Source organism: Acanthopagrus latus, chromosome 9 (genome assembly GCF_904848185.1).
Source record: "Acanthopagrus latus isolate v.2019 chromosome 9, fAcaLat1.1, whole genome shotgun sequence".
NCBI lineage: Eukaryota > Metazoa > Chordata > Actinopteri > Spariformes > Sparidae > Acanthopagrus > Acanthopagrus latus.
In genome coordinates this window covers 14,979,724-15,004,968 of record NC_051047.1, presented here as the reverse complement: position 1 = coordinate 15,004,968, position 25,245 = coordinate 14,979,724, and the positions used below count along the sequence as shown (strand labels likewise).

Sequence of the window (25,245 nt, the reverse complement as noted above, 5' to 3'; positions counted from 1 at the left end):
CCTCAGCTACTTGCTAAATTCAACAAACCGTCACTTTGCTGAGTCGTTTTGCTGTTAAGTTGGAGGTGTTTTCCTTTACTTGTGTAACAGGCCCTTCATGAAGTTTTCCTGCAGTAGGACTTCATGTAGACATGTTTCAGTGATACAGAAGTACTTTAGATTATCTTTAAACTTTAGATCTTCGAACTGTTGCCTGTGCATAGATGCACTTGCTTTAACACACAGGTCAGTCACTCACACCCTTTCAACCTGTTGTTGCATTATTTTTCTCACTGCATGTAAGGGCTTTCTATATTTTAAAGTGAACGCAGTCTTGGTCCGTTTGTTTTTAAGGGTGGCACATTAATTCCTGTGAAATTTGAATAAGAGTGCAACTAACAACTGTGTTCATTAGCTCTGAATCTGCTGATTATTTTCTCAGTTAACTGATTGATCATTTTTACTGTAAGCTATCAGAACAGAACAGCTGAAGATGACCGATTTTGATTGCTTGTTTTATTCAGCAAAAAGTCTGCAAGTCGAAAGTATTCTGTGTGCTCACGCATATGGAAAAGAAAAGCATCAAATTCTGACGTTCGAGAAGCTGGAACTAGCAAACCTTTGGGTGCTTCAGCTTGGAAAATGATTTAAACTACCAGCCGAGACAGTTAATTGTTGCAGCTCTAAATCCAATGTGGGCACATTTCATATATTTGTTCAACTCTGTGGTAATATCTGAGATTACAGTAATGTGGCAGAGTGTCTGATTATACAGAAATGAGTTTCTTCTTGACATCAAGTACCACCCTGCGACACATGTGAGGCTAAACTGCTGCTGAGGAGCTTAAAAGTGAAATTGAAGGGATCCCTGTCAAGGCTCTTGTTTGTATTTGCATTTCATTGGCCTTTGTTTGAAAAGAGGCTTTGCAGTTTGGTCCTCAGTCTCAGATCAGACCACCTCAGGAGAGCCCTTGTTTAGCAAATCAAGAGCCACAGATCAATAGGTGGGTTACAGAAGGAACTTTTAAGGGAGGAGTGAAGGGTGGAGAGGATTTCCTCTCCGTCCTTTGAGAAAATTCCTACACAGTGAGTGTGCCCGTCAGTTCACACATGATGGTGTGGCTTACCATCATGATCCTAAATCACATTAAAGGACATTTCAGATAACGATAAGCATGTTGTTTCAGTAGAGCAGTGTCAAGTAGTTGGCAAATCTCAGACAATTCAACAAACACTGAGACACAATAACACATTAAGTTTTCAGTGGCAGAGCAGATTTTAAGGCTTTTTCATGTGAGAGCTGAAGTCAAGTCTTAAGTATTCAGAACTTTCAGATCACTCAGTGCTCACCATAAATGACACATTTACAAGGTTTCAAGGTAGATTTATCGTAATTTTTAGAATGAATTTAAAAATAAAAATCCTTCAGTCCTGCTATATCTATATTAGAAAATGTTGATGACGAATTGAGGAGTCTCACGTCCTGGGGAATGAAACTGCTCCGAGGTCAGGTAGTATGGCAGTGTATCTTTATCTTTTACCAGATGACTGTGGCTTGTGTGGTGGAGACCTAGTTGAGATGCAGTTGAGTTTCTGTTGTTACAAAGCCACAGCACCAAGTTGCTTCATTTCATGTGCCTAATAAATATGTCTAAAAGCAAATGCACGTATGTTTTAGCTGCCCACTTTTTCATATCTCATGATCCAGTTGTCCTATACTCTTGTGTGAGGCGTTATTAAACTCGGCATAGTTCCCTTTGTATTGCTTAATCTCCATTTGTTGGTCCATCAGTTCATTGGTCCACCAAGCTGTGTCCACTCTATAGCTACTGCGACTCTATCCATGAGGCTTTGCCAGCATGATTATTAGATTTCTATGAAGGCTTTTGGTTTCTCTGTTGTTTTCTATGTGTTACTTTTCTAAACAGGATGAACTCCGCTGACACTGACAGGAAATATGACCAGTTTTGCTTCTCTTTCCACCACACAGATGTTGCAAAATACAGCATGGCATTTGATAGTGTGTAAAAGGTTATAGATGCAGTCTGCAAGGAAACAGACACAACAACAGACCAAGGGAAACACAGACAGCAGGCCCTGATAAAGCAGGAAGGCCACCACATCATGAAATGATCATTTCCTGGACTCTTTCCTGGCTCTTTAGAGAGGGACATGTGTAAACTTGAAAATTACAAGAAAACTCCAAGGCAGTCTTTTAAACTATTAGAATACCTTGTTTGTCCTTTTATTGCTTGGTAATTTTGCTTTCAGCTTTACCTGCCTTCCAGAGCATCTCCTGAGGATTTGTGACAGTGTTAAATAAAAAAAATTTATTACAATAGTAGCTGACAAAATTACATTATTATGGTTTTCTCTTTCTTATATGACCTTAAAATTAAGTCAGGTCCCAACTGAGAGATTATGCCAATGAACTGAGTAACATCAAGACATGAAAGATTTCCTGTCTGTCTAGTCCTGACATTTGAAAGAGAAGTTGATGAACGCGTCTCATCAGATAAGTGTTTCTGATGATACCATCTCTGTGGCTGCTGCTGTCACCCTTCAAACACGTCCGCTCTTCACATTTGTTGAGCCTGTGGGTTTAGAGGAGAACCTCTGGTCAGTGAACTATGTTTGGGCTGAACACTGAACACACTCCAAATTGTCTGCTTCACTGCTCCTCTGCCCTCTGCAGAATGTCAGGGACAGTAGTCTACTGTCTCGTGCTGAGGTTTTCTATTTTGTTTCTTATCACAAAGCTCATTGAGAGACTGATTGAACACAGCCAGCTTTTCACAGGCTGGATCATCCTTCCAGTGAAATCATATTGTATACAATTGGGAGAGAGAGAGGCTGTATGACTTAAAATGCCTGTCCCCAGCTGGTCATGTGGTTATTTAGCTGTGTTGCTGCTAATTCTTGCTGATGCTGACAGTCGTAGTCATAGCTGAAGAGATGTTTTGTTTTGTTTTGTTACTTTGACGGTCAGATTCAGCAATGAAGAAGTGGCCGCCATTCCTCTGCTAAGAAATTAGAGAGAAGACATGTTGAAACGTTTTCCTAGACAGGGTGCTGTTGCTAAGTCATTGCCGCCACCGCTGATCTTCTCACACACATGTACTAAATTCAACAAGCTGCCGCACCGGAGCCTAGAAATGTAGAAAATAATTTACTGCAGGTGTCGACACGGATCGAGATCCTATATTGACGTTTTATGTACAACCCATACCAAAATGTATGCTGGTGAATGCAAATGGCATATTTTAGCATACATGTCACATATATAATCATTTATACACAAATAACGTGTTTGTATTAATGTGCAATATACAAACTATACATGTTTGTGCAGAATTTCTTCATATATATATTTGGAAATTTCATGACATTGTAGCAGGTTGGGGCTCTCATTGCAAGCATTCAGGCAGAGTTCCAGGAAGTGTACTTTGATTGTCTTTTACCACAACAGTAACCATACGAGAACATCAGCAACGATGTTTGCATTGCAGGAAATGTTTGTTGTGCTTCAGACAGTTAAACACAATTCACTCACACTTACGGCCATAAACACATTGCCCTCAAGCATGCTGGGAAACTCCAGCCAACTACCGCAACATACTGCAATAAACATTCTTTTAATATATGTACATATGCAAATGCTATAATCTTTAAATATGTTTTCATATACAATATGTCATAATCCATAATCCATCTCCATTTACCCAGAGATTGTATGAATACAATAATCTTATATTGCCTTGTAGGTCAATTGTGTTTCCTCATGGGCTTTTGTAGTCCTGAGTCTTCTTTGTGTGAGACAGGGACCAAAACCTACATAAAATGCATTCAGTCTTTAAACTGAAAGTTTATTGCTTTGTTATGAATAAATCTCACTACTCATTTCTGTTGTTTTGTGTTTCACCTCAGGCTGTTGATTGGTGCGCCCAGAGCTCGAGCTTTGGGAAAACAAAAAGCCAACATCACTGGAGGCCTTTATAAATGTGAAATCACCCAGTCCAATGATTGTGAGCGCGTTGAATTTGATAATGAAGGTGAGTTTTATCTATCTATCTAACTATCGATCTGTCTATCGATCTATCTATCTAATCTATCTATCTATCTATCTATCTATCTATCTATCTATCTATCTATCTATCTATCTATCTATCTATCTATCTATCTATCTGTCTGTCTGTCTGTCTGTCTGTCTGTCTGTCTGTCTATCTATCTATCTATCTATCTATCTATCTATCTATGCTCATATCTTTGTCATGTGTTGCTGTTAAAGAGAACGTGCGTACTGAGAACAAGGAGAATCAGTGGATGGGTGTGACGGTTCAGAGTCAGGGACCTGGAGGAAAGATAGTGGTGAGTCAAACTGAGCGTCTGAACCTTTCACACCTGCTGTGGTCTCGTCTTTCATCAGGGTAACTAATCTGTCACGTTTTGTGCTGCCAGACTTGTGCTCATCGCTACCAGCGGCGCTTGTTTGTGGACACCCCTCAGGAGTCCCGGGACATCACCGGGCGCTGTTACGTCCTGAGCCAGGACCTGACCATCAACGAGCACTCTGATGAGGACGGAGGCAACTGGAACTTCTGCGAGGGCAGAGCCAGAGGACATGAAATGTTTGGGTCTTGTCAGCAGGGTTTGGCAGCCACTTTCACCAAAGACTACCATTACGTCGTGTTTGGAGCACCAGGAGCTTACAACTGGAAAGGTATATAACTATAATTACACAGCGCCTTAGGGCAGTGAGTCTCTTGAGTATCTCATTTTATAAAAAAAAAAAAAAAAAAAGCATGTAATGGGATGTCTTTTTATTCTAAATAAACACTTCTTGGTAACACTTGTTAGCATCTTTACAGCACTGTTCTCTCTCCTCCCCTGCAGGCATTGTGCGAGTGGAACAAAAGAACAACACTTTGCTTGAGATGGGAGTTTATGATGATGGCCCGTACGAAGTCGGAGATGAGCATCAGTTGAACCCTGAGCTCGTGCCTCTACCTGCCAACAGCTACCTCGGTGAGTGTCCACTTACAGTGTCACTCTGTTCAGCGCTTCCTCATGTGCCCAAAGCATTGCTTTCAATTTTGTTTTGTGTTTTACTGTTTGGGTATATTGTGTTGTCCTGTGTTGAGATTAGTGATCATCATTGTGTTAAAGTCTTTTTTTCCCCAGAATTGTATAGACTTTTGCTGTTTAACTGGTAAAGAAATACTTGTATATCAGAGGGGAATTTTGGAGAAGAACTAAAGTTTAAAACACTGTTGAAACGCAGGTGTAACTAATAGCATCATCAGTTGCTGCATTGCAGTAACTGCTGGAAGTGAACCATCATCACAGTTATTTAAAATTATTTGAATCTCAATCATTTGGGAATGATAAAGATACGGGGATGGAATGACTTGATGGCCCAGAGGTTAATGGTCAACCTTGAACCATGCAATGTCCCTGGTTTGTGTCCTCTCTATATATGATGTTTCTTGTTCAGTTGTGGAAACTAATAAACAAAGCAGAGAGAAAATGTAAAAAAATATGACTCTTGGTCTTTGGCTTGCAATGAAGGCATACAATGCCAAAGCGATACACTCAGTGGCCACTTTATTAGGGACACCTGAATAATCTATTAAAGTTTAATTCACACAACACATTCAACAGTCAAGTCAACCTTTAACAAGCGTATAATGTTCCATTTTGTTCTGGCACATCAGGATTCTCCCTCGATTCGGGACACAGAATCACCAGGGGTCGTGACCTGACGGTGGTGGCTGGAGCGCCCAGAGCCAATCACAGTGGAGCGGTGGTCCTGTTGAGGAAAGAGAGCGACATCTCCAGCAGACTATTGGTGGAGCACACCTTGTATGGGCCGGGACTCGCTTCCTCCTTTGGATATGACGTAGCCGTTGTTGACCTGAGCGGTGATGGGTAGGAAACTGCCTTTATTTTGCTTCAGTATACATATTATTTAATGTTATTGGTAGATAAGTGTCACAATGACATTCACAGAAGTCACAATATAAGTGAACGGAAACACAGAAATAAAAAAAACATCATTAGGACTTGACTTACAACATTTACCTCCTTCTTTATTCTAGATGGCAAGACATAGTTGTTGGGGCTCCTCAGTTCTACATGAAGGATGGAGACGTTGGAGGAGCTGTTTACGTCTACATCAACCAGGCGGGAAGGTGGGACAGAATCACTCCTGTGCGTTTGAACGGGACCAAAGACTCCATGTTTGGACTGGCAGTGGAGAACATTGGAGACATCAATCAAGACTCATATGAAGGTAATTTAGCTGTCATTTTGTAGCTTATTTATGTTTTCTCTATCAGCTGCTGTCAAGTTAACTGGTTTATTTCCTCTCTCCACAGACATCGCAGTCGGAGCTCCTTATGATGACAGCGGGGCGGGAAAAGTCTACATTTATCATGGCTCTGCAGAGGGAATCAAAACCAGCCCTGCTCAGGTTGGTTCATGTGGAGCTTCATTTGAAGTGGCTATAATCAATATTTTCATTTTAGCAATGGATCATATGACTGCTTATATGTTAAATTTTAATGAACTCACAGAGCGAATTATTACTCCACTTTATTGTGAGTGTCTTTTGGTTTTCCGGCCTACAGCTCGACTGTTATGGTTCGGTCACTCAGCTGGAAACATGATTCCCGGTTGTGGTTCCATGCTATGACACAAGTTGAAGCATACTGATGCATAAATTAAGGAGCGCTAGAACATCATTCAGTTGTCACTGAGTTTGAAAAAAAGACTGAAGTAAAAGATATGAAAAGTTACATCTGTAACATTGTCGCTTTCTTCCATGCTGCGTTCTACTGTTGGCGTGCGTGACATCGGGAAAGAAGTTAATTATTACTAAAATAGTTTACCTGTGTTTAAAAGTTGGTAGAGACTAACATTTGCAAGGTGACCAGAAAACTTGACTCCAATTGAAATTATAAGATTGCTCTGTAACTGCTGGATGAGTAACTAAGCAACTGTTCAACTTAAAGAGCCACAAACCAATTCTCCACACGGAGATCGGCTGACAAAGCTTACCATATGTCATCTTATTCCAGCTGCCACCAAGTGACCAACAGTTGAATTATTGCAGGATTGAGCTTTCTGGGAAACCTTTCTGTGGACAGGAGCTGATTTCTCTCGGAGGATCAATAAAGCCCTTCATAAAGTATAATGCCCTTCAAGGTGTCCATAATCAGGAACAGACTCCACCGACGTCATTTAATGTCCACCTTGCACAGGTTTAGAAAGTACCTGTTTGTTCAGAGGAGCAGTGTGAGCATTTTAGATATGCATTCATTTAAAACAGTGAACCAACAGTTTAAATGGAGCTGATTAATTCAATAGAGGTCCATTCATCAGGATTTTATTGAGACCTTGGTATAACATTAATACATAGTCGTATGGAAGTATCAGCTGTCAAAAGTCTTCAACACAAAACAAGTACCATTTCAATGGTATGTTATTTTATTTATTTATTTTTTTCCCATTTTAATTCTCTATTCATTCTTGAATTATCTTCCTCCAGATCCTCTCAGGAACACCGCACAACATGAGACTGTTTGGATATTCTCTGGCAGGGAACATGGACCTGGACAGTAACTCTTACCCAGACGTGGCTGTCGGCTCTCTGTCGGACTCGGCTCTAATCTACAGGTAACTGGTCAACTATACATGATGAATTAATTTAATCCCGACTGATTTCCATCACAACTTCATTGCACTATGTTTCTTTCAGGGCTCGGCCGGTCATTAGCATCAGTAGGGCTGTCAAAGTATCTCCACAGGAAATTGACCTCGCTATTAAAACCTGTGGGAGCAGCATTTGGTGGGTGTTCTAATATTCATACATCTCAACAGCCAGAGTCAAGAGTCAAAACCTCCTCTGTTAGTAATGATAAACATGAACATTTCTGTCCTTAGCTTCACTGTGGAGGCATGCTTCTTCTACGAAGCAAAACCTGCATCTTACAGCCCGAGACTCAGTAAGTCAAATGTTCAGAAAAAAAACAAAAAAACAACAAATTAATTTTTAAATCCAAGACTTGTCCTGTCGTTCTTACCTGTGTTTCTCTCTGCACTGCAGCAATCAGCTATACCGTCGAGGCAGATGGAGAACGCAGGAAACAGGGGCTGCCCTCCAGAGCTATGTTCAACAAATCCCACACCGACGTGGACTACCAGTTTAACGGCACCTTGGACCTCCGCGGCCAAAAACAGAAAGCATGCATCAATATCGTCACCAAACTGAAGGTAAAACATGCCTGCCACATAGTTAAATCACATCTGCAGGATACAATCCTCTCAGAGAGTCAGGAACCAGTTTAAGTTTGTGTGCTTAATATGTTGGTGCTAGTAAAACAGAAAGGTATGTACATTTATTTTTGCATGTGCCAATGTATGTCATGTCACGGAAATTTGTTTTTGGGTTGGAAAGCTTGTAGTAACTAGTAACTAACCAATACTATACTCTGTCTTATTATGACTGTTTTTGATTTGCACAGGACAATATCAAGGACAAGATGCGCAGCATTCCCATCGAGGTGTCTGCAGAAATTGTGAGTACTAAACGACAGAAGGTGAGGAACGGCCTCCCTCCACTGATGCCCATATTGGACTCCTCCCAGCCGAGCAAAGACGTCATTGAGGTAAATATTCAGACTATAACGGTTGTTAGTGAGTTAATGACAAAATGTTCACAGAGCAAAAGTTTACATATGACCTTTTTTTTGTTATTTGCTGTTGTTGCAGGTCAACTTTGTAAAAGAGGGATGTGGAAGCGATCATGTTTGCCGGAGTAACCTGAAGATGGAGTACAAACTGTATTACAAACCAAACAACCAGGAAAATTACACAGAGTTATTACCCACGTGAGTGCTTTCACTTGAACTGAAGTGAAGATATGTAAGATGAGGTCAAATTCAGGGATCAAATCTAGATTCAATTTTGATATTAACGATCAATCAAAATGACATTATGTTGCCTGTCCAGCACATAAGCAGGGTGTACCAACCAGAGGTAAAGGTAAAGATTTATTACTGTGAAACAAGACTCTGTCTGTTGGATGTGCAAGAAGGAAATGGTTGGATGCAATATTCTTGTTGAGTATTTTTATATATGAACATGACAAACCCTCTTTTTTCCCTGAAGTGAGGGTTTTTTTTGAGTTTTTTTTTTTTGTTTGTTTTTTTTTTTTGCATCTGCAGCAAGAAAAGCATCCCCGTGTTTCACCTGAACTACGAGAAGAAGGACCTGGCTATTTGGGTGAGGGTCAACAACATGAACGGCGACGACGCTTACGAGGCGAAGCTGGTGGGCACCTTCCCCGATGGGGTGTCGTATTCTGGAGTCCGCTCACAGCAAACAACGGTAAACAGGCCCTCAAGTGTGGAGCTGCACTAGTGACCCCATGTGGGCGTTATGACACTTACATTACCATTGCAACGCCACTGAATAAAAGTATGAATGTTATAAAACTAGTGAAATAAGGTCAACACTTCTGTATCTTCTAATTTCCCTCTGAATCAGTGATTTGTTTTTTCCAGGCGGAGAAGCCGATCATCTGCACAGCCAATCAGAACGGCTCTCAGGCAGACTGTGAGCTGGGGAATCCTTTTAAGAGCAACTCCACGGTACCCACTTGTCTTAAGCTTCACATGTTCATTGTGACACTCTGCTGCTGTACTTCCATGTGAGAGATGCTGCAGCTTTTTTGTTTTTGTTTATTTCCATCAGACTACATTTTACATCATCCTGAGCACTTCTGGTATGACGCTGAACACCACGGAGATTGACATTGACCTGCAGCTCCAAACGTAAGAGCTGCCATAGGTGGTATAGGTATAGGTGTTCTGCATGTGTATGAATGGGTATAAGTATCATTTCATACTGGTGTATTTTGTTTTCTTTCAGGACAAGCGTGCAAGACAACCTTGCTTCCGTTAAAGTAAAGGTTAAAGTAATCATTGAATTGCCGTTATCTGTCTCTGGGTGAGTGTTAAACTGCTGTTTAGCCACAATAAAGACACAGTAACTCCAAGAGTAGGTGAAATAAATACGTTTGCTTGTTTTCAAAAGCGAGGCCAACCCTAATCAGGTGTCCTTCGGAGGTGTCGTGAAAGGTGAAAGTGCCATGAAGACAGAAGAAGAGATTGGAAGTTTGATTAACTACACATTCAGAGTGGGTTTTCTTCACAGCTGCAGTCACACAACCTGATGTTTTTAGCATTTAAAGCAGCCAAGTTCTAACATAATGAACTCCTCTTCAGATAAACAACGTGTGGAAAACTCTGACGCATCCTGTCAAAGCCTCGCTGCGCATTCAGTGGCCCAAGTTTAATAAACATGGGAAGTGGCTTCTGTACCTGGTGAAGATCTCCTCTCCTGGACCGCAGGAGATCCTCTGCTCCCCAGAGTCTGAGATCAACTCTCTCAAACACATCCGGGTAGAATTTCTAAACCTTTTTTTTTCCTCTACTACAGCAAGCAACCATCATCAGCAAACCTGCACCTCTTAATTTCACCTTGAATTAACAAGGACACGTGTGCTTTCAGGAGTCGTCTGCGTCCAGGACCAAACGAGAAATTGGAGAGAGGAAACCTGTCAGCAAAATGTCGTCACTGTCGGGCAAAAATAAAGTACTGGTGAGTGTTTGTACGGATGTAATCACATTGTTATTTAAAGGTATGGACTGTTCAGATGTGTAACACAGTCTTTCCTTCCTAGTCATGTGGCAAGGACATCCAATGTGTGGAGCTCAGTTGCCCTCTGCAGGGCCTCGACGGTACAGCAGTTGAGCTGAGGTCTCGCCTCTGGAACTCGACCTTTATTGAGGTAAGGAAACGTGTTTAAACTGTCTCCGCGTGGCTCCATCAGAGTGATTTTCTGTGACTCTCCGCCCTGAGCAGCTGTTTTTGTTTTCACACAGGATTACGCCTCTCTCTCATACTTGGAAATCGTTGTGAAGGCCTCACTCGTCTTGCAGGGTCAGCCTAACAACATGATCCTGAGAACTCCTGACACTGAAGTAAGTTGCACCTAAGTAAAAGGTTCTGAATAATTCTTCCTTAGCTATCTTGGTCCTGACTCACCCGACATCTCGGTTTTCCTGCCCGTGGCGTTGCATTGCAGGTGAAAGTGACAGTGACTTCAGAGGGTGCCGTGGCACAGCACACCGGAGTTCCCTGGTGGATCATCCTGGTGGCTGTTCTTGCAGGCATCTTGATTTTGGCTTTGTTGGTGTTTCTTCTCTGGAAGGTGAGTACAGAGACGGTAATACAAAGGGATTACATGGGATGAAAATAGGTGATAAAAAACATAAACTTCACTGACATCTTTGGAGAAATTGGGTCAGAAAAGGTGTCATCTGTGTCAATAAAGAAGATATTCAAAAGCAGTAAAAATTTAAGTCTGAAAAATAATTATTTTTATGGTGAATGACTTTTATTTTGTATGGTGCGCTGTTGATTGTAGATCTATGGAAGCACAGAAGGGCCATTATTATTATTATTATTATTATTATTATTATTATTATTATTATTATTATTATTATTATTATTATTATTATTATTTATTATTATTATTATTATTTTTTTTTCTTCTGTTACTCATGAACCAACACAGCCACATATTTAATGTTAACTTAAAATTTCATGTTGTTAAATTGCAACAAATAACATTTGATAAATGTCAAGTTTATATAGGTGGCTGTTAAAGAAAATTTCCAATGGTGTAATAATATCTGTGGTATTTTGCAGAATAGTCGAGTTAGAGGTGAGAGTAGATACCCTCCTTATATGTGTATATTTTATTTTAAAGTTAGCTTTAACTTAGCACAAAGACTGGAAGCAGAGGTAAAGAGCTTGCATCAGTCTATCTGCTCACCAGCACCTCAGAAGGTATCTTGTTTTTTGTTAATTCACACCAAAAATGAAGTGTGAAATTGATTTTTGTATGTACACTTGAACAGTTTACAAGACAGACAGACAATAAAAGAACCAATCAAACAAACAACAAGTTATTCAAAAATACATAGAAAGGTTGACTATTGGACATATAGTATATATAGAGGACTATATAATGGTTAGTTATGTCCCAGATTATCTATTTGGGCTCAGATACACCAGTTGTGATGTGTAACTCCCAGCCAGAAAGAGAATATGATTACATTCCACATTTGCAAATGATTTCCTTCAAAAGACTAAGACCTTCAATTTACTGCTAAGCTGCGTTCAAGTTAGTATTCAACTGTGTCAAAGGTCAAATACGTTCTATTTCGGTGTGAAGATAAATATGAGAAGAGATTTGTTATATGATTAAATGTTACATTTTTGTCTGCTGACATTCAAGCGTCAACACTTGACTGTCCAGGTGAATGTATTCACTTAATAAAATGTATTTCCTCTGGTGTTTTACTGGAAGAAATCCTAATGGCTGTTGACTCTTGTTATCACCCTTTAACACTTGGTCACCCTTGCTCCTCCCCTCAGTGTGGCTTCTTCAAGAGAGCAACAAAAGACGAATACGATGCTGCATATCACAAGGCAGAGATCCATGTTCAGCCCTCTGACAAAGACAAACTGTCTGCTGAGGCCTGATTTATACTCTGTGAACATTGGTAAAAAAAACAAAAACAAATGAGCTGGCAGCATGGAGTGTGATTACTGCTGCACCGACTAATGAACTCACTTTCAAATCAGCTGACTCAATGCAGAAAAATTCAATCAGACACATATTGTACTGAGCTGAGGAAGGAAAATTGACAATTTGTGTTTTTTTTGCCGAAAGCGAGAAATTGTAACGTCTTACTTGTTATTATATTTGTACAATATGTGTCTCTGAATTTTGCCCCCAAAATATCAATGCATTTTCTTACCAGCAGGCTTCATATTTTCCTCCTTGAGATCAATTTTTCGCTGTAATTGCTCTTGATGCTCTGCAGGCACTTTCGCTGACATCTCTTTGACTGCTTGGCTGTTTGAAATGTCTCGTTCAAAAACTGTGAAAGCATGCTTAACACTCCTGCACATCTCTCTCCTGCATGAATATTTGCTGACATTAATCTGTTTTTAATATTAAGTATTTTGTGTGGTTTTCAAATTCTCCCTCCTCAGTGTGGATTCTTCAAACGCTCCAAGCGTGACGACAGCGTGCCGCGTTACCACGCCATTAGGATTAGAAAGGAAACCCCCGAGTACAAAGACGGCACAGTGAAGCTTGATGCTTTCGAGAGGAAGCAGTGGATGACCTCTTGGATTGACAATGAAAGTTACTCATAAAAAAATCGTCAAGCCTCAGTGATTTAAAAAAAAAAAAATGATCGTAGGTAATCCTTTTCAGGAATTAGTCTGGTTCATGTCTTTGGATTTTTACACTGTATAGATGATGAAATGTTGTTTGTATATTTTGTATATATTGAAATTCTTCTGCACACTGTATATTTATTTTTTGATAAAAAATAATGTCATGCAGCCAAAGAGTTTTTTTTTTTCAGTCTTATGTTTGCCTGCAGCGGATCAACACAGGGCAGTGTTGAACACTGTGTGTCTGTGGAGTTGTACTGTCTTACTAAAAAGTCTATGCAAGGAAGGTACAGCCAGCTTAGTGTCACGTGAATGTAAATCTGTACATTTGTTGTAGCGATTTATGCGTCTAGTTCAGCGCTTTCAGACAAAACAACTTCGTCTTTGGAATGACATGTAGGTACAATAATTAAAGATGTATAACTGAGCGTTTAAAAGCCAGTTGAGGGAATTTTTCCCACATTTGCTCTTCACCTCTTCTCACTACTGTGGCATTCAGGTAGCATCCACTGTACTGTAGGTCGTCACTGAAGTAACTCCTTCTGTTCAGTGTAAGGAATCCAAAGGGACACTGGTGAAAAGTAGCTGAAATGTGTGTTATATAGATTTAATTCAATGTCAATGTCTTACGTGTCGAATTGTATAATAAACACCATTTTTAAACACTGGGTTACCTCTGTGCAATTTCATTACTGTTAATATAAGCTATTGTGAAGTAGGGCTGACAAATATTTCTCCTGTCTTTATCTAGTGAATGATTTTAATCTATTATTAGGTCCATAATCTCAATTTACTGACACAGAGCAGTAAAGAAACCAGAAAATATTCACATTAAGAGGAACTCTGTGGAACTTCTGTGCTGTGTTGGAAGCTGGTCGTTTATTTTCTTTTTGCGGACTCATTTCTAAACTAACTTAGCTACTGTGTCTCTCTAAGGTCATTGAGATGAGGTACTGAAGAACATGTATCAAGTCACATCCTTCAGACTGTCACGGAAAATACGACCTGAGTCCTTCACAAAGAAATCCGGTCCAGCAGCTTTTAACAACATCCACTATGGCCAATAAAAAGAGTGATTAATACACGTACATTGCCTCAATACATAGAGTCCCTTTAAAATAAGCAATAAAAAAGTGGCAATTGACAAATGACTGATTAATCATTGCAGATTAGTTTACTTTCACATATGACAAGAAAAGCAGCAAATCCCCAAAACTGAGAAGCTAGAATGAGGTTATGTTGAGCTTTTCAGTTGGAATTGCTTAAAAGTTTACTTGATAATAAAAAAAAAATTGTTAAATTTTGATTTAATCGACTAAGCACAATGTTTCCTCCGTAATTATTTTGTAACTGTCGGGGCAGGGGGGTCATTTTAGTATTTGTTCTGCATCCATCCCTGTTGGTCTCAGCTTTGCTTCTAGTGTTAAGTGAATACACTTAGTAGTTATTTCAGCATGATAAAAAAGGGATAAATGTTATCTAAATATAATGTTCAATTTCATTCTTTTTTTCTGGCTGCAGTGGTCCAGCACAAAAGCAAATGTTTCAGCTCCATGTATGAAGGCAAAAACTAAATTTCCATCCTTAAGTCTCAAAAATAACAGATACTGAAATGTTACAGGGACACTGTTTGTGTAAAGGGTAACCATAATGTCACTGAAATAAATTGCAGAAAAGTTCATCTGCTTACAAAGCCTCATCCAAGAGATTTATTTATTTATTCATACTATTTAACAAGCATAGCATTTACATAGGAACAGATGATCATTTTCACTACTGTATAAAAAAGCCATTGCATTGAAAATATCACTCTTTATGAAACCCTCATCAACTCAAAACAGCTGAGATAAACAGCAGACTGTGGTTGTGATGAATGTTTTGGTTGTGTATCCAAAGAGACACCCCTTTCCTCTTAACGACTACTAGAAAACAACAAAATCCAAAGTTAGCATTATGTCAATATACATGTCAACAGATTTATGCCACATCAGTCAAATGTTAAGCGGAAGGTTTTCTCCTGCTCCTTGCGCTGGTTGTCACACAGTTTGGACACTTCCTCCACTCTTCTCTGCAGGAGAACTGAGTTCTGGTCGATCCACTGAAGTGAATCCATGTGGGTGTTGAGAATCTTACAGATCTGCTGCAGCTGGGGGAGAAAATGAGCACAGAAGAAAGGCACATGTTAGATTAATCTGTAACAGTAAATGCCAAAGCACCAAAAAACAATAACTAACAAAAAGGTCTCGTCTTACTGGGTCGCTGGTATCTGCAGGGCCGCTGGATGTGTTCAGGTGCTCGATGATCTCCTTCAGGTCCTGCGACATCCTCTTCAGCTGTGCGTCCACATTCTCTGCCAGCTTGTACGTTCTCTCTCGCTCCTCGTCGGCGTTCTGCATGTAGATGGTTCCGCTTTGCTCCTTGACCGACTCCTCAAGCGGGCAGAGCAAGTCCTCCAGCTCCTTCTGCTGGGACAAGATGAAGTCCAGCTCCTGGTTTAGCCTCCTCTGGTCCAGCTTCACCTTCTCCATCTCCTTATGCAGGGCTGTGATCTTCTCCCCGTTCTCCACCAGCATGCGGTCCCAGGCGTTCACCTGAGTGGCCTGCTGTAAGAAGTGTCTCTCTTGGTCCTCCAGCTCCAGACTCCACTTGTTAATGAGACCTTCGAGCTGGGCGTAGGTCATCACTGGGGGGGCTGTGGTTGTAGTGACTGTTGTGGCTATGGCGGTTGCTGTGGCGGCGAGCGTGCTCGATGCAGGCTTGAGCCCCAGTGTGAAGCCAGAAGTAGCGCCTGCTGTGGCAGCTGCAGTCGTGGCAGCAGAGATGAGGGTGGCAGTGGAGGTGGTGGATGCTGCACCCAGAGGTTTGATCATGAAAGGCAGACCTCCTGCAGCTGATACAGTAGCTGCAGCCGAAGTGCTTGGTGCTAGAGATGGAGCTGGGGCTGCACCCAAAGTAAAGCCAGTAGTTGTTGCAGCAGCAGTGGCAGCAGCAGTAGCAGGAGCAGCAGCTGTGGCGATAGGTGAAGCAAAGAGAGACGGACCCGGAGCTAGGGTGGCCTGTGTGGCGGCAGGAGGAGCTGGGGTTGTCGATGGCTTAATCCCAAAGGAAACTCCTGCGGCTGGAGCTGTCGGGGCAGCAGCGGTGGAGACTGGCTGGGGCTGGCTGCTCATGGTGAGGTTGGAGGGAGCACTGGTGCCAAAGCTGAAGCCACCTCCTGGGGCAGCCGCGGGGGCTGCAGCTGTGGTCACCTGGACCTTGGGCTGTCCAAAGCTGAACCCTCCAAAGGACGAGAGGCCACCTGGGGCTGTCATTGCCGCGGACGTCACTGTTGGAGCTACTGCTGCTGCTGGTGCCGCTGTGGGTTGGGGTTGAACTTGAGGCGTAGTGCCAAAGGCGAAGCCCCCTCCTGTAGGGGCGGCAGCGGTGGTCTGTGCGGGCTGGCCCATGCCCAGTGTGAACCCTGACCCCGAAGCCGGAGCTGCTGCGGAGCCTAAAGTTAACCCCGCGGCCGGTGCTGTGGTCTGAGGAGCCGTGCCCATGCCAAAAGTGGTGGAGGCGGCGGGGGTCCCGAAAGAGAAGCCTCCGCCGGATGCTGTGCTCTTTGCTGGGGTGCCAAAGCTGAAAGAGCCGGCGGGGTTGGGGGCGGCCTGGGGAGCTGTGCCGAAGGAGAAGCCCCCTCCGGAAGCCGCAGGTGTGGAACTTGTCATCCCAAAGGTGGTGCCGGCGGCCGCGGGTGTCGTCTTCTGAGCTCCAAAAGTGAACCCCGTCGAGGCTTGGCCGAAGTTGAACCCACCACTCATGTTTAGATTAAACGATATCGAAAGCAGCTGACAAACAAAATGGTCACTTCCTCGCTGAACCTCTCCGTGGCTTTTGGCGGGTCGCTAATACGAGTTGGTTCAACAGAAGTCACCGAGGAAACAGTTCCTCCCCTACAGTGACTTCCGACAAGTTAGCGGTTAATAAAGTCAATCACAAGTTTGATAACGTTACCGTGTCCTGACGGTGACCAAAAACTAACTAGACATCCTTCACAGAAACGTGGCCCGCTGCTTTTTTACTGCTTCATACAGGCACCTCCGTAGTCCACTAAAGGAAGTGACGACAGTCAGGACCAACATCAATAATATTTCGCCTGAGTTTTGTCTGCCAGGACACAAATTCCGCCTCCTTTGCAAGATTGACAGTTCCATTACCCAATCATGATCCTGATCAAACCAAAACTGAAGTCTCATTGGTAGACCTCGCTGCCTGAGAAACATGCTTCAGGGAAAGAGAGATATGTGTTTTTCCGAAGACTACTGATTGTACTAAAAGATAGTAACTGGAGCTACTTGTCGCCTACTAACCGAATCACAAACAACTTGTTCACACAAAATCCAATAAAACCATGATCTTTAATAGCAGTTATTTAATTAAAGAAATTGTTGGCTGACAAATATGACACTTAAATTGTCTGTAACCGCTGTGTAAAAGAGATAAAGACAAAACGAAACAAAAGAAACCTAAAACTAACGTCACCTCGGCACAAGATGTTTACGAGTGGATTATCTTTGAGAATCTTTCAGGATAACACCAATATTTATTTCACTGTAAAGATTTTTTAATGGACATTTCAATTATCTAAAGTGTTTTTTTTTTCCGAAACCAATTCACGTTACAAAGTTAAACGTGAATATTTGTTTGATAAACTTTCATCCAAACCACAATAACATAATAGTTACACAAATGTACACAAATTATTATTGCATTTAAAAACATTTGATTTTGAATCAGACCTGCTTGGTTTTGGTTGGTCTCTTAATATCATCATTATTATTATTATAGCTTTTTAAATGTTATTAGATTTTATCCGAACAATAGTTTTGATTTTATTTTTTATTTGTTTTAGGTATCTTGACAAAGTCGAAAGCTAACTCCTAGCTAAGGAGGAGGAGGAGAAGGTTACTCGCGAGACTTATCTTGACATCGTCATTACTCTTGGGCTGAGCTAGCTTCGCACACAGTATGCACACTGCGTTCTTGGCATGTTGACATTTCTGCCACAAGGATTCATGACTATGAGCCAGTGAACCGACGGACAACTAAATACACATTTCACAGTGGAGGTGACCATGGATGCACAAATGTTAACAAGTCCATCCGTAACTGGACGTTAACGCCACGAGCGTGTGTGCGAGCTGCTGGAGTTAGCGTGGAAGCTAATGTCAACATAGATTAGCTAACACTGAGTGCAACGGCTGTGCTGCGGATGCCACCGGTGATCAAATTCAATAGTCTGTGACGCCTTTTGACCAACACCGTCCGCCCAGCGAGCCAGCACCGGACCTGTCAAAATGAGGATTTTAAGGTTCTTGAGGAGCAGCTTGGCTGTAGGAAAGGACATTGACTATTACTCCAAATTTTCCCCCTCCCCTCTTTCAATGAAGCAGTTTCTGGATTTTGGTAAGATGACGTTCACACCCTACAAACAACAGTGTCTTTATGCCTCCATATGTTGCATCGGAAGTCCCTGCTGTTCTGTTCTGCGAGGGATCACTCAATACAAAGCCTGACCTCTCTTTGTGAGCTGTTAAATAATGAAAGTCCCTCCTCATATTGTTAGATTAAGATTTGAGAAAAGTCAAAAATCCCATTCTGCTAATTATCTGGCAACCCCTGACATGTAACTCCTGACCTCTTGTGGTGATCTGCTGAATGAAAGCATCTTTTCAACATTGTAATATAATACGTTTCATACAGGAATCAATGTTTTGACTCTCCATTTTTAGAGGGGCATTTGTGCACACAAAAAGTAAAAGGTAGAAGTCTTTTACAATATTCTGTGACCTGATTTTCAGTCCAATCAAATCTTTTAACACACTTTATTGCATTGATTTTGATAGTTGATACCGAACATGTCATCTTGACCAGGGAAACAAGGGGCAGCTGATGGGCCCATGATAAGCTGTGCTTCCCTGTTGACTGAACTGGAAATACACCTGTGCTGTGAGACGGCAACTTGAGATCAAGCAAAAATGCAGGAAATGCGTTCGGGCCCCTTTGTCATTTCAGTTTATATTGTATTTCATGAATGTAAAATCACATTTTGATACATCACAGAATCAAACTTTGGCAGCAAGATAGTGAAAGCTAGTGGAAATGTTATTTTTTTTAATTAAAAGAGCATTTGTTGAGGTAAAGAAAATGATTTAGTATCACAAATCTGATAACTGCATTAACCATTTGAATGAGTACGTTTCAAATCATCCAGTGAAAAATGAGCGATCGGTGAAGTTTAGAATACACACACCCAGATTTACAAACATGAGACTCAGCTCAGAGGGCCACACTTTAAAAAAACAAGCGTACAGTGATATTTTTACAAGGTCCCATGAATTTAGTCTTTACATTAATTTCTTATCTTCTAAGTCCTCTTATATCCATGACATGAACTGGGAAGATGTCTGAATTTTGTGGCTGGTTGGCATGGAATGATGCACACTGTAAAAAAAAAAGTTTATACATGAAATAAACCAGACAAGAACATCTGCTTTCTGACAATTCATCGATCAGTGGTTGCAGTTCTAGAGAGTGAAATCACTTTTGTGGCAACATTTATCTCCAAATACTGTTTATTTAATAACAAGAACATTCCTGTGTGATTACACCCTTCAGGCTCAGAGAACGCGTGTGAGAGGACGTCGTTCGCCTTCCTCAGACAGGAGTTACCTGTTAGGTTGGCGAACATCATGAAAGAGATCAACCTGCTGCCTGACAACTTACTGAGGACTCCATCCGTCCGGCTGGTGCAGAGCTGGTATGAAGAGGTTCTTCTGCTTTTTTCCTTAATGGCTCTCAAATTACTGTGATGCCGGCCAGTAGATGGTCATGACTTTCCTTGATTTTCATGCAGGTACATGCAGAGTTTTCAGGAGATTCTCGAGTTCAAAGACAAAAACGCGGATGATGAAAAAGTCACATACGAGTGAGTGAATTAAAACACGCACACAGTGCAGTCTAGCCTCATTTCTTTTATGGCTGTGTGTAGTTTTATCGTCGATATCTTTCTGTCTTTGTTTAGTTTCACAGACGCGGTGATAAAAGTCAGGAACCGACACAACGATGTCATCCCCACCATGGCTCAGGGCGTCGTGGAGTACAAGGAGACGTACGGCACGGACCCGGTCGTCAGCCAGAACGTTCAGTATTTCCTGGATCGTTTCTACATGAGCAGGATATCAATCAGGATGCTGCTCAACCAGCACAGTGAGTTGACCTGTCTCTGCTTTAAAAAAAAACAGGATCTGTTGTTGTTCGTCATAAATCATATCGTGTGTGTATACACTGCTCTGTAGTGCATACTGTGTGTGGACCTTTAACATCACTGCCACAGCGAACCAGAAATCGACAGACCGCACCCAAACCTGCCCAGTCTTGCACTATAAAAGACAGCAGTGCCTAAATAGTTCGGTTTGGAAAAAGATCCTTCTGTATCACATCTTTGTTTTAGGCATGTCATAACTGTTACGATCATCAATATTGAACTTTTTAGCAGGAAAATAAAGCCCCCGCTGTGCGCCTGACCCTGTTAAAATCTTTCCTTCTGCTGGTTTTCCTGCTATAAGGATGAAGGAACAATATAACAAAGTACAGAAAGAAGATTTGCAGGGTCATGATTAGATTAGGAGAGCGAACACGCCAAGGACAAAATCACAAGGTTGGGTTAGGTCCAACAGTTACAGAAAAACATTCAGAGATATCGGACGAGTTGTAACAGTGAACACAGCAGCAGGTTTGTGTCTGTATGTATCCATTTTGGAAATCTGTTCAAATGAATAATGACAGCAACAGAGTGCAGTGCTACACAAGTTGACTGCTTTTTAGAAACCTGGTGCCTACATTACCCACAATGCACCTTAGCCACTGAGCGACATCGCTGAAGGTAGTTTCCTCTGGAGGATGCTACTTCCTTCACATGTGCAGCAGTGCTCCCCCCAAGACCTGTAAATACACTTTAATGGGTAAAATGGGGGAAGTTTTTTTTTTTAAATGGTCAGAGTTCTTAGCTATGAGGGGTTTTTTGCTTTTCTTTGTCTCTCATGTGAAGCTAAAATGAACATCTCTGAGTTTGAGGAGACATCCAAGCATTGTCTGGATTAAGAATCGTGACGTAAATCTGTTTCTCAACATCCCTGTGTGTTTATATTCCAGCTCTGCTCTTCGGTGGGAAGGTGAAGGTGAACCCTGCACATCCCAAACAGATCGGCAGTATTGATCCACACTGTCGTGTCACTGAGGTTATCAGAGGTGAGACTGTTGCTTTAAGAACGCCAACATTTTTCATGAGGAAGTTAACAGAGCGATCAAACTTGTCCTCGGTCAAGTATTCAAGTTTCTTTTGTGCTCTTTCCTGAAAACAATCGTCTCCCTCGAAGATGCCTACGAAAATGCTCGAGGCCTCTGTGACCGGTACTACATGAACTCTCCGGAGCTGGTACTGGAGGAATTCAATGGTAAATTAAATAAACACTTTCGCTTTTTTATTTTATACTTCACACATTCCCTCCCACTTATCTCAAGCACTTGTTCTATGCAGCAACTGTTTTATGAATAAAGAAATACATACAGATTACTTGATTAAACCATATCTGATCATCTGTGTGTCCTGACAGTGAAAGAGAAGGACAACCCCATCGGTGTGGTCTACGTGCCGTCTCACTTGTATCACATGGTGTTTGAACTTTTTAAGGTAGGATTTTTACTTTTTTGAACTCACAGTTGGACGGCTTGTTCACGTGACGCAGTTTAACATTGTTATACATTTCCTTTCTTTTCTGTTTAACATTTGACAAAAATGCAGAACGCCATGCGGGCCACCATGGAGTTATACGGCGATGCCATGGAGTATCCTGCCATCCACACACAGGTCGCTCTGGGAACTGAAGATCTGACAGTGAAGGTAAAGCTGAGCTGCTGCACTTTTTTTTTTTTTTTTTTTTTTCGATGGCAGTTACCGGATGAGGAAACTGTTCAGACCATATGTTCTTCTCCAGGTGAGCGATCGCGGAGGAGGCGTGCCGCTGCGTAAGATCGACCGCCTGTTCACCTACACGTACTCCACAGCTCCTCGGCCCAGCATCGACGGGTCCCGTGCTGCTCCTCTGGTCAGTATTCCTCATGTGTGATCAACGGTGTGTGACTTATTCGGATGAATGTGAGCCAGCTCTGCTCCAGACTGATCCAAATACTTCTTGGCGCTGTCAAAATCTTAAAGGGACAGTTCACTCCCAAATCATTTTTAACAAAGATACATATTTTTCCTCTGACTTGTAGCTGTTGTGCTATTCAATATCTAGGCTTAATTTTGAGTTACTACTCGAACCAGTTTACATGCATTAATGCTGAAATAACCCATCAGTTTCCTCCATACTGTGCAGTGCTGCAGCACTGTATCCCCCCTCTGCCTGAAACACTCTGTTTTCAGCTCCTGTCTCTTTAAGGCCTGCTCTCCTGAATACACGGTCTCCTCTGATTGGTCAGCTCACACATGCCTGTGCCAGCACCACTAACAGCAACAGAGCAGCGTTGCTAAATGAAAACTAGCTGCTAAGCATTAAATTATGCAAATTATGTCACAAAGTCACGGAATTACAGGCGGGATTATTGACGAGGCGCTTCAGGAGCAGTGTTTTCTGTGGGAAACCTTTGTAGCTTTCAAGATCTCTGCATGCACAATAAAATAAATAACACACTGAAGGAAGCATAATAGGTCCCCTCTTCATCAGTCACTTCACAGTTCTAAAATGTACTCTTTGTTATGTAGACTGCAGTTGTAGAAGTTAACTTCTTTTTTCCTAGGCTGGTTATGGCTATGGCCTGCCCATCTCTCGCCTGTACGCCCGCTACTTTCAAGGGGACCTGAAGCTGTACTCTCTGGAGGGTTATGGAACTGATGCTGTGATCTACATTCGGGTAATTGTGTTTTTACATTAACGGTACGTGAGGAAGGAGAATGCACGCATTGTTAACATACCGTGTTAACGTTACCCTCCCCACCTTCTATCAGGCCCTCTCCACAGAGTCAATCGAGAGGCTCCCCGTGTACAACAAGTCCGTCTGGAAACACTACAAGACGTTCCATGAGGCCGACGACTGGTGCGTCCCCAGCAAAGAGCCCAAGGATATGACAACGTTCCGCAGCTTCTAGACCAGAATGGAGGCCGTCCTGTAGCATCGTGTGCAAGAGATGATAAGTGTGTGTGTGTGTTTAATGGGCACTGATAGGTCCAGATTTCTTTGTACAGAAAGGGAAAAAAAATACTAGAACAAAGTCTTAGTGCCATATATGTCACGTAGAGCTATAGACAGAGAGCACCAGCCCTCATTTAAAAAACAAGCACAGCATTATTCATTGGTTTCTGCAAAGTTTCTCTTTTTGCTAGTGAGAGAGTAAAGACCAATACTGGACTTTGTTGGGCTGACGTTTGCACTAAGCATCTTTTAAAAATGGGGATTAATTAATTGCGTTGATGTCCTGAGCTGACATGTCAGTGCTTTCATTATGTAATGGAATTACAGTTTCAGAATTACCTCAAATGTATTCTGCCGTTTCTGTATTGCTGTTCATTACCAGCCTACACGTCAGAAACATGAGCAAGCTATTTGTGTTGAGATGAAATCAGACGACGTGTCGATGTGTTGAAACATTTGATGTTTTCAGTGCAATGAGTAAGGTTTCTTTAAGGTATCCGCCACGTTTGTATTGACATTTTGCTTTACTGGTTTACGGCTCATCCCTGTTTTGCATTGCTGCTTGTTCTAGCTGAAAGTTGAACTTTTTTCCGTTACAGTCTGCTCTGTTCATCTCTTCTGCTTTGTGTTAGGTTTGATAATAGGAAAATGTGCACATTAAGTTGCTGCTTGTTTTGAAATCTGTTGGAAATGTGTGTCGTAAGTCTTTTTGGTCCAAATGTTTTCATTTTGGGCATTTCTTCTTCAGTACACAGGCAACATGCGATCAAAACAGTGTTGATGGGTTTGCAACATATTTTTTTTCCAACTTTGTCTCTGAAAATCAGGTGGTGCAGGATGACCTTGGGAGAATTGTGTTACCTAGAGACTGGATACAGTGTTTGGGTTGCTGTCAAATAAGCTAGAATCCATATTTTCCATGTTACACTTAAAAGCAGCTCTGCTGTACGGATCATGTTCAGTATACAATAAATACTTCAGACTGATTCTTAGTTGTGTTAAAAATGTCTGTTGATGTTTCTTTCCATGATCAGTTCTTTGTGTCACAGCACATCACGTTGCTTCTGTTCACAGATTTCTGCCCCGTGTTTGGTTGACACATCACTACAATAAACTCTAAAGGGACACAGCTGGCTCTGAAATCTAATTGTAATAAAAAGTCAAGTTGTATGCTAACATAATTTACTTGAGGGCATTAAAAATCAAATCATCGTTGCCATGGGAATATTGCTGTTAATCCGGAAGAATGATGCACCATTGGACTTGGTTTATAGATATATCATTGAAAATAATTATCACAATCAGACCACCTGCCATACTGATATGAGACTTAACAATTACAAGATTATTTTCCCCAGACCGCTGACACTTTTTCTGATCATTTAATTGCGCAGAAATTATTTTTAAAGTGAATAATCAGAGTCCACTGTGTGTCATCTTTAATTTACAGACTGTGACACAAGCCTTGCATAATCCATGATTCATTACTGGGCTGTTGATCTGTTGATTCAGTTCTCTGCTACATACTGAGGCTGTACATGACTGTAGTTTTCCATTAGACTACACACAGCATGTGGAGGAGCAATGATATGAAATAATATTACACAATAATAGGACAATACCGCAGTCCAAAATAGGCGACAGACTCAAAATAAATGTTCAATCAAAACCTGACAGTGTCGGCAACAATTGAAATAGCTTCACAAAAGT

General features: G+C 41.6%; 3 protein-coding genes and 1 long non-coding RNA gene across 15 annotated transcripts in view; 2 read left to right on the top strand and 2 right to left on the bottom strand.

The window, feature by feature from the left end:
- itga6a (integrin, alpha 6a) overlaps positions 1-13,975 on the top strand; it is a 34,937-nt gene extending 20,962 nt beyond the window's left edge. For 10 of the 12 annotated variants that reach the window (XM_037108902.1, XM_037108895.1, XM_037108897.1 and 7 more), the window contains 24 exons: positions 3,907-4,031; positions 4,268-4,347; positions 4,438-4,699; positions 4,873-5,004; positions 5,694-5,907; positions 6,078-6,271; positions 6,357-6,451; positions 7,529-7,656; positions 7,739-7,828; positions 7,924-7,985; positions 8,087-8,253; positions 8,505-8,648; positions 8,752-8,870; positions 9,207-9,369; positions 9,546-9,632; positions 9,736-9,815; positions 9,913-9,990; positions 10,078-10,180; positions 10,269-10,445; positions 10,555-10,644; positions 10,727-10,834; positions 10,929-11,027; positions 11,132-11,257; positions 13,114-13,975. In XM_037108902.1, coding sequence (XP_036964797.1) covers positions 3,907-4,031; positions 4,268-4,347; positions 4,438-4,699; positions 4,873-5,004; positions 5,694-5,907; positions 6,078-6,271; positions 6,357-6,451; positions 7,529-7,656; positions 7,739-7,828; positions 7,924-7,985; positions 8,087-8,253; positions 8,505-8,648; positions 8,752-8,870; positions 9,207-9,369; positions 9,546-9,632; positions 9,736-9,815; positions 9,913-9,990; positions 10,078-10,180; positions 10,269-10,445; positions 10,555-10,644; positions 10,727-10,834; positions 10,929-11,027; positions 11,132-11,257; positions 13,114-13,278 — 3,088 coding nt within the window. In that variant the 3' untranslated portion in view covers positions 13,279-13,975. Of the gene's footprint in view, positions 1-2,565; positions 2,599-3,906; positions 4,032-4,267; positions 4,348-4,437; positions 4,700-4,872; positions 5,005-5,693; positions 5,908-6,077; positions 6,272-6,356; positions 6,452-7,528; positions 7,657-7,738; positions 7,829-7,923; positions 7,986-8,086; positions 8,254-8,504; positions 8,649-8,751; positions 8,871-9,206; positions 9,370-9,545; positions 9,633-9,735; positions 9,816-9,912; positions 9,991-10,077; positions 10,181-10,268; positions 10,446-10,554; positions 10,645-10,726; positions 10,835-10,928; positions 11,028-11,131; positions 11,258-12,489; positions 12,618-13,113 lie in introns of those variants that run through there. The other 2 variants (XM_037108905.1, XM_037108907.1) reach the window with 2 other exon arrangements.
- Positions 5,759-8,195, bottom strand: LOC119025399. Its single transcript, XR_005076809.1, has 4 exons — positions 8,064-8,195; positions 7,039-7,254; positions 6,061-6,225; positions 5,759-5,893 (listed from the first exon to the last, which is right to left on the bottom strand). It is a non-coding gene; the product is annotated as an uncharacterized LOC119025399 (long non-coding RNA).
- Positions 13,976-14,983: 1,008 nt separating the features above from the next.
- On the bottom strand, positions 14,984-17,415 carry nup62l (nucleoporin 62 like). Its single transcript, XM_037109529.1, has 2 exons — positions 15,555-17,415; positions 14,984-15,448 (listed from the first exon to the last, which is right to left on the bottom strand). The coding sequence occupies exons 1-2, from the start codon at positions 17,100-17,102 to the stop codon at positions 15,290-15,292; spliced, it is 1,707 nt and encodes a 568-aa protein (XP_036965424.1). The 5' UTR covers positions 17,103-17,415; the 3' UTR covers positions 14,984-15,289.
- Positions 17,416-18,257: 842 nt separating this feature from the next.
- pdk1 (pyruvate dehydrogenase kinase, isozyme 1) lies at positions 18,258-23,491 on the top strand. Its single transcript, XM_037109530.1, has 11 exons — positions 18,258-18,747; positions 19,960-20,101; positions 20,198-20,269; positions 20,366-20,550; positions 21,496-21,591; positions 21,720-21,797; positions 21,957-22,033; positions 22,145-22,243; positions 22,338-22,448; positions 23,143-23,256; positions 23,351-23,491. Exons 1-11 carry the CDS (start codon positions 18,639-18,641, stop codon positions 23,489-23,491), a joined length of 1,224 nt encoding a protein of 407 aa, XP_036965425.1. The 5' UTR covers positions 18,258-18,638.
- The last annotated feature ends 1,754 nt before the right edge of the window (positions 23,492-25,245 follow it).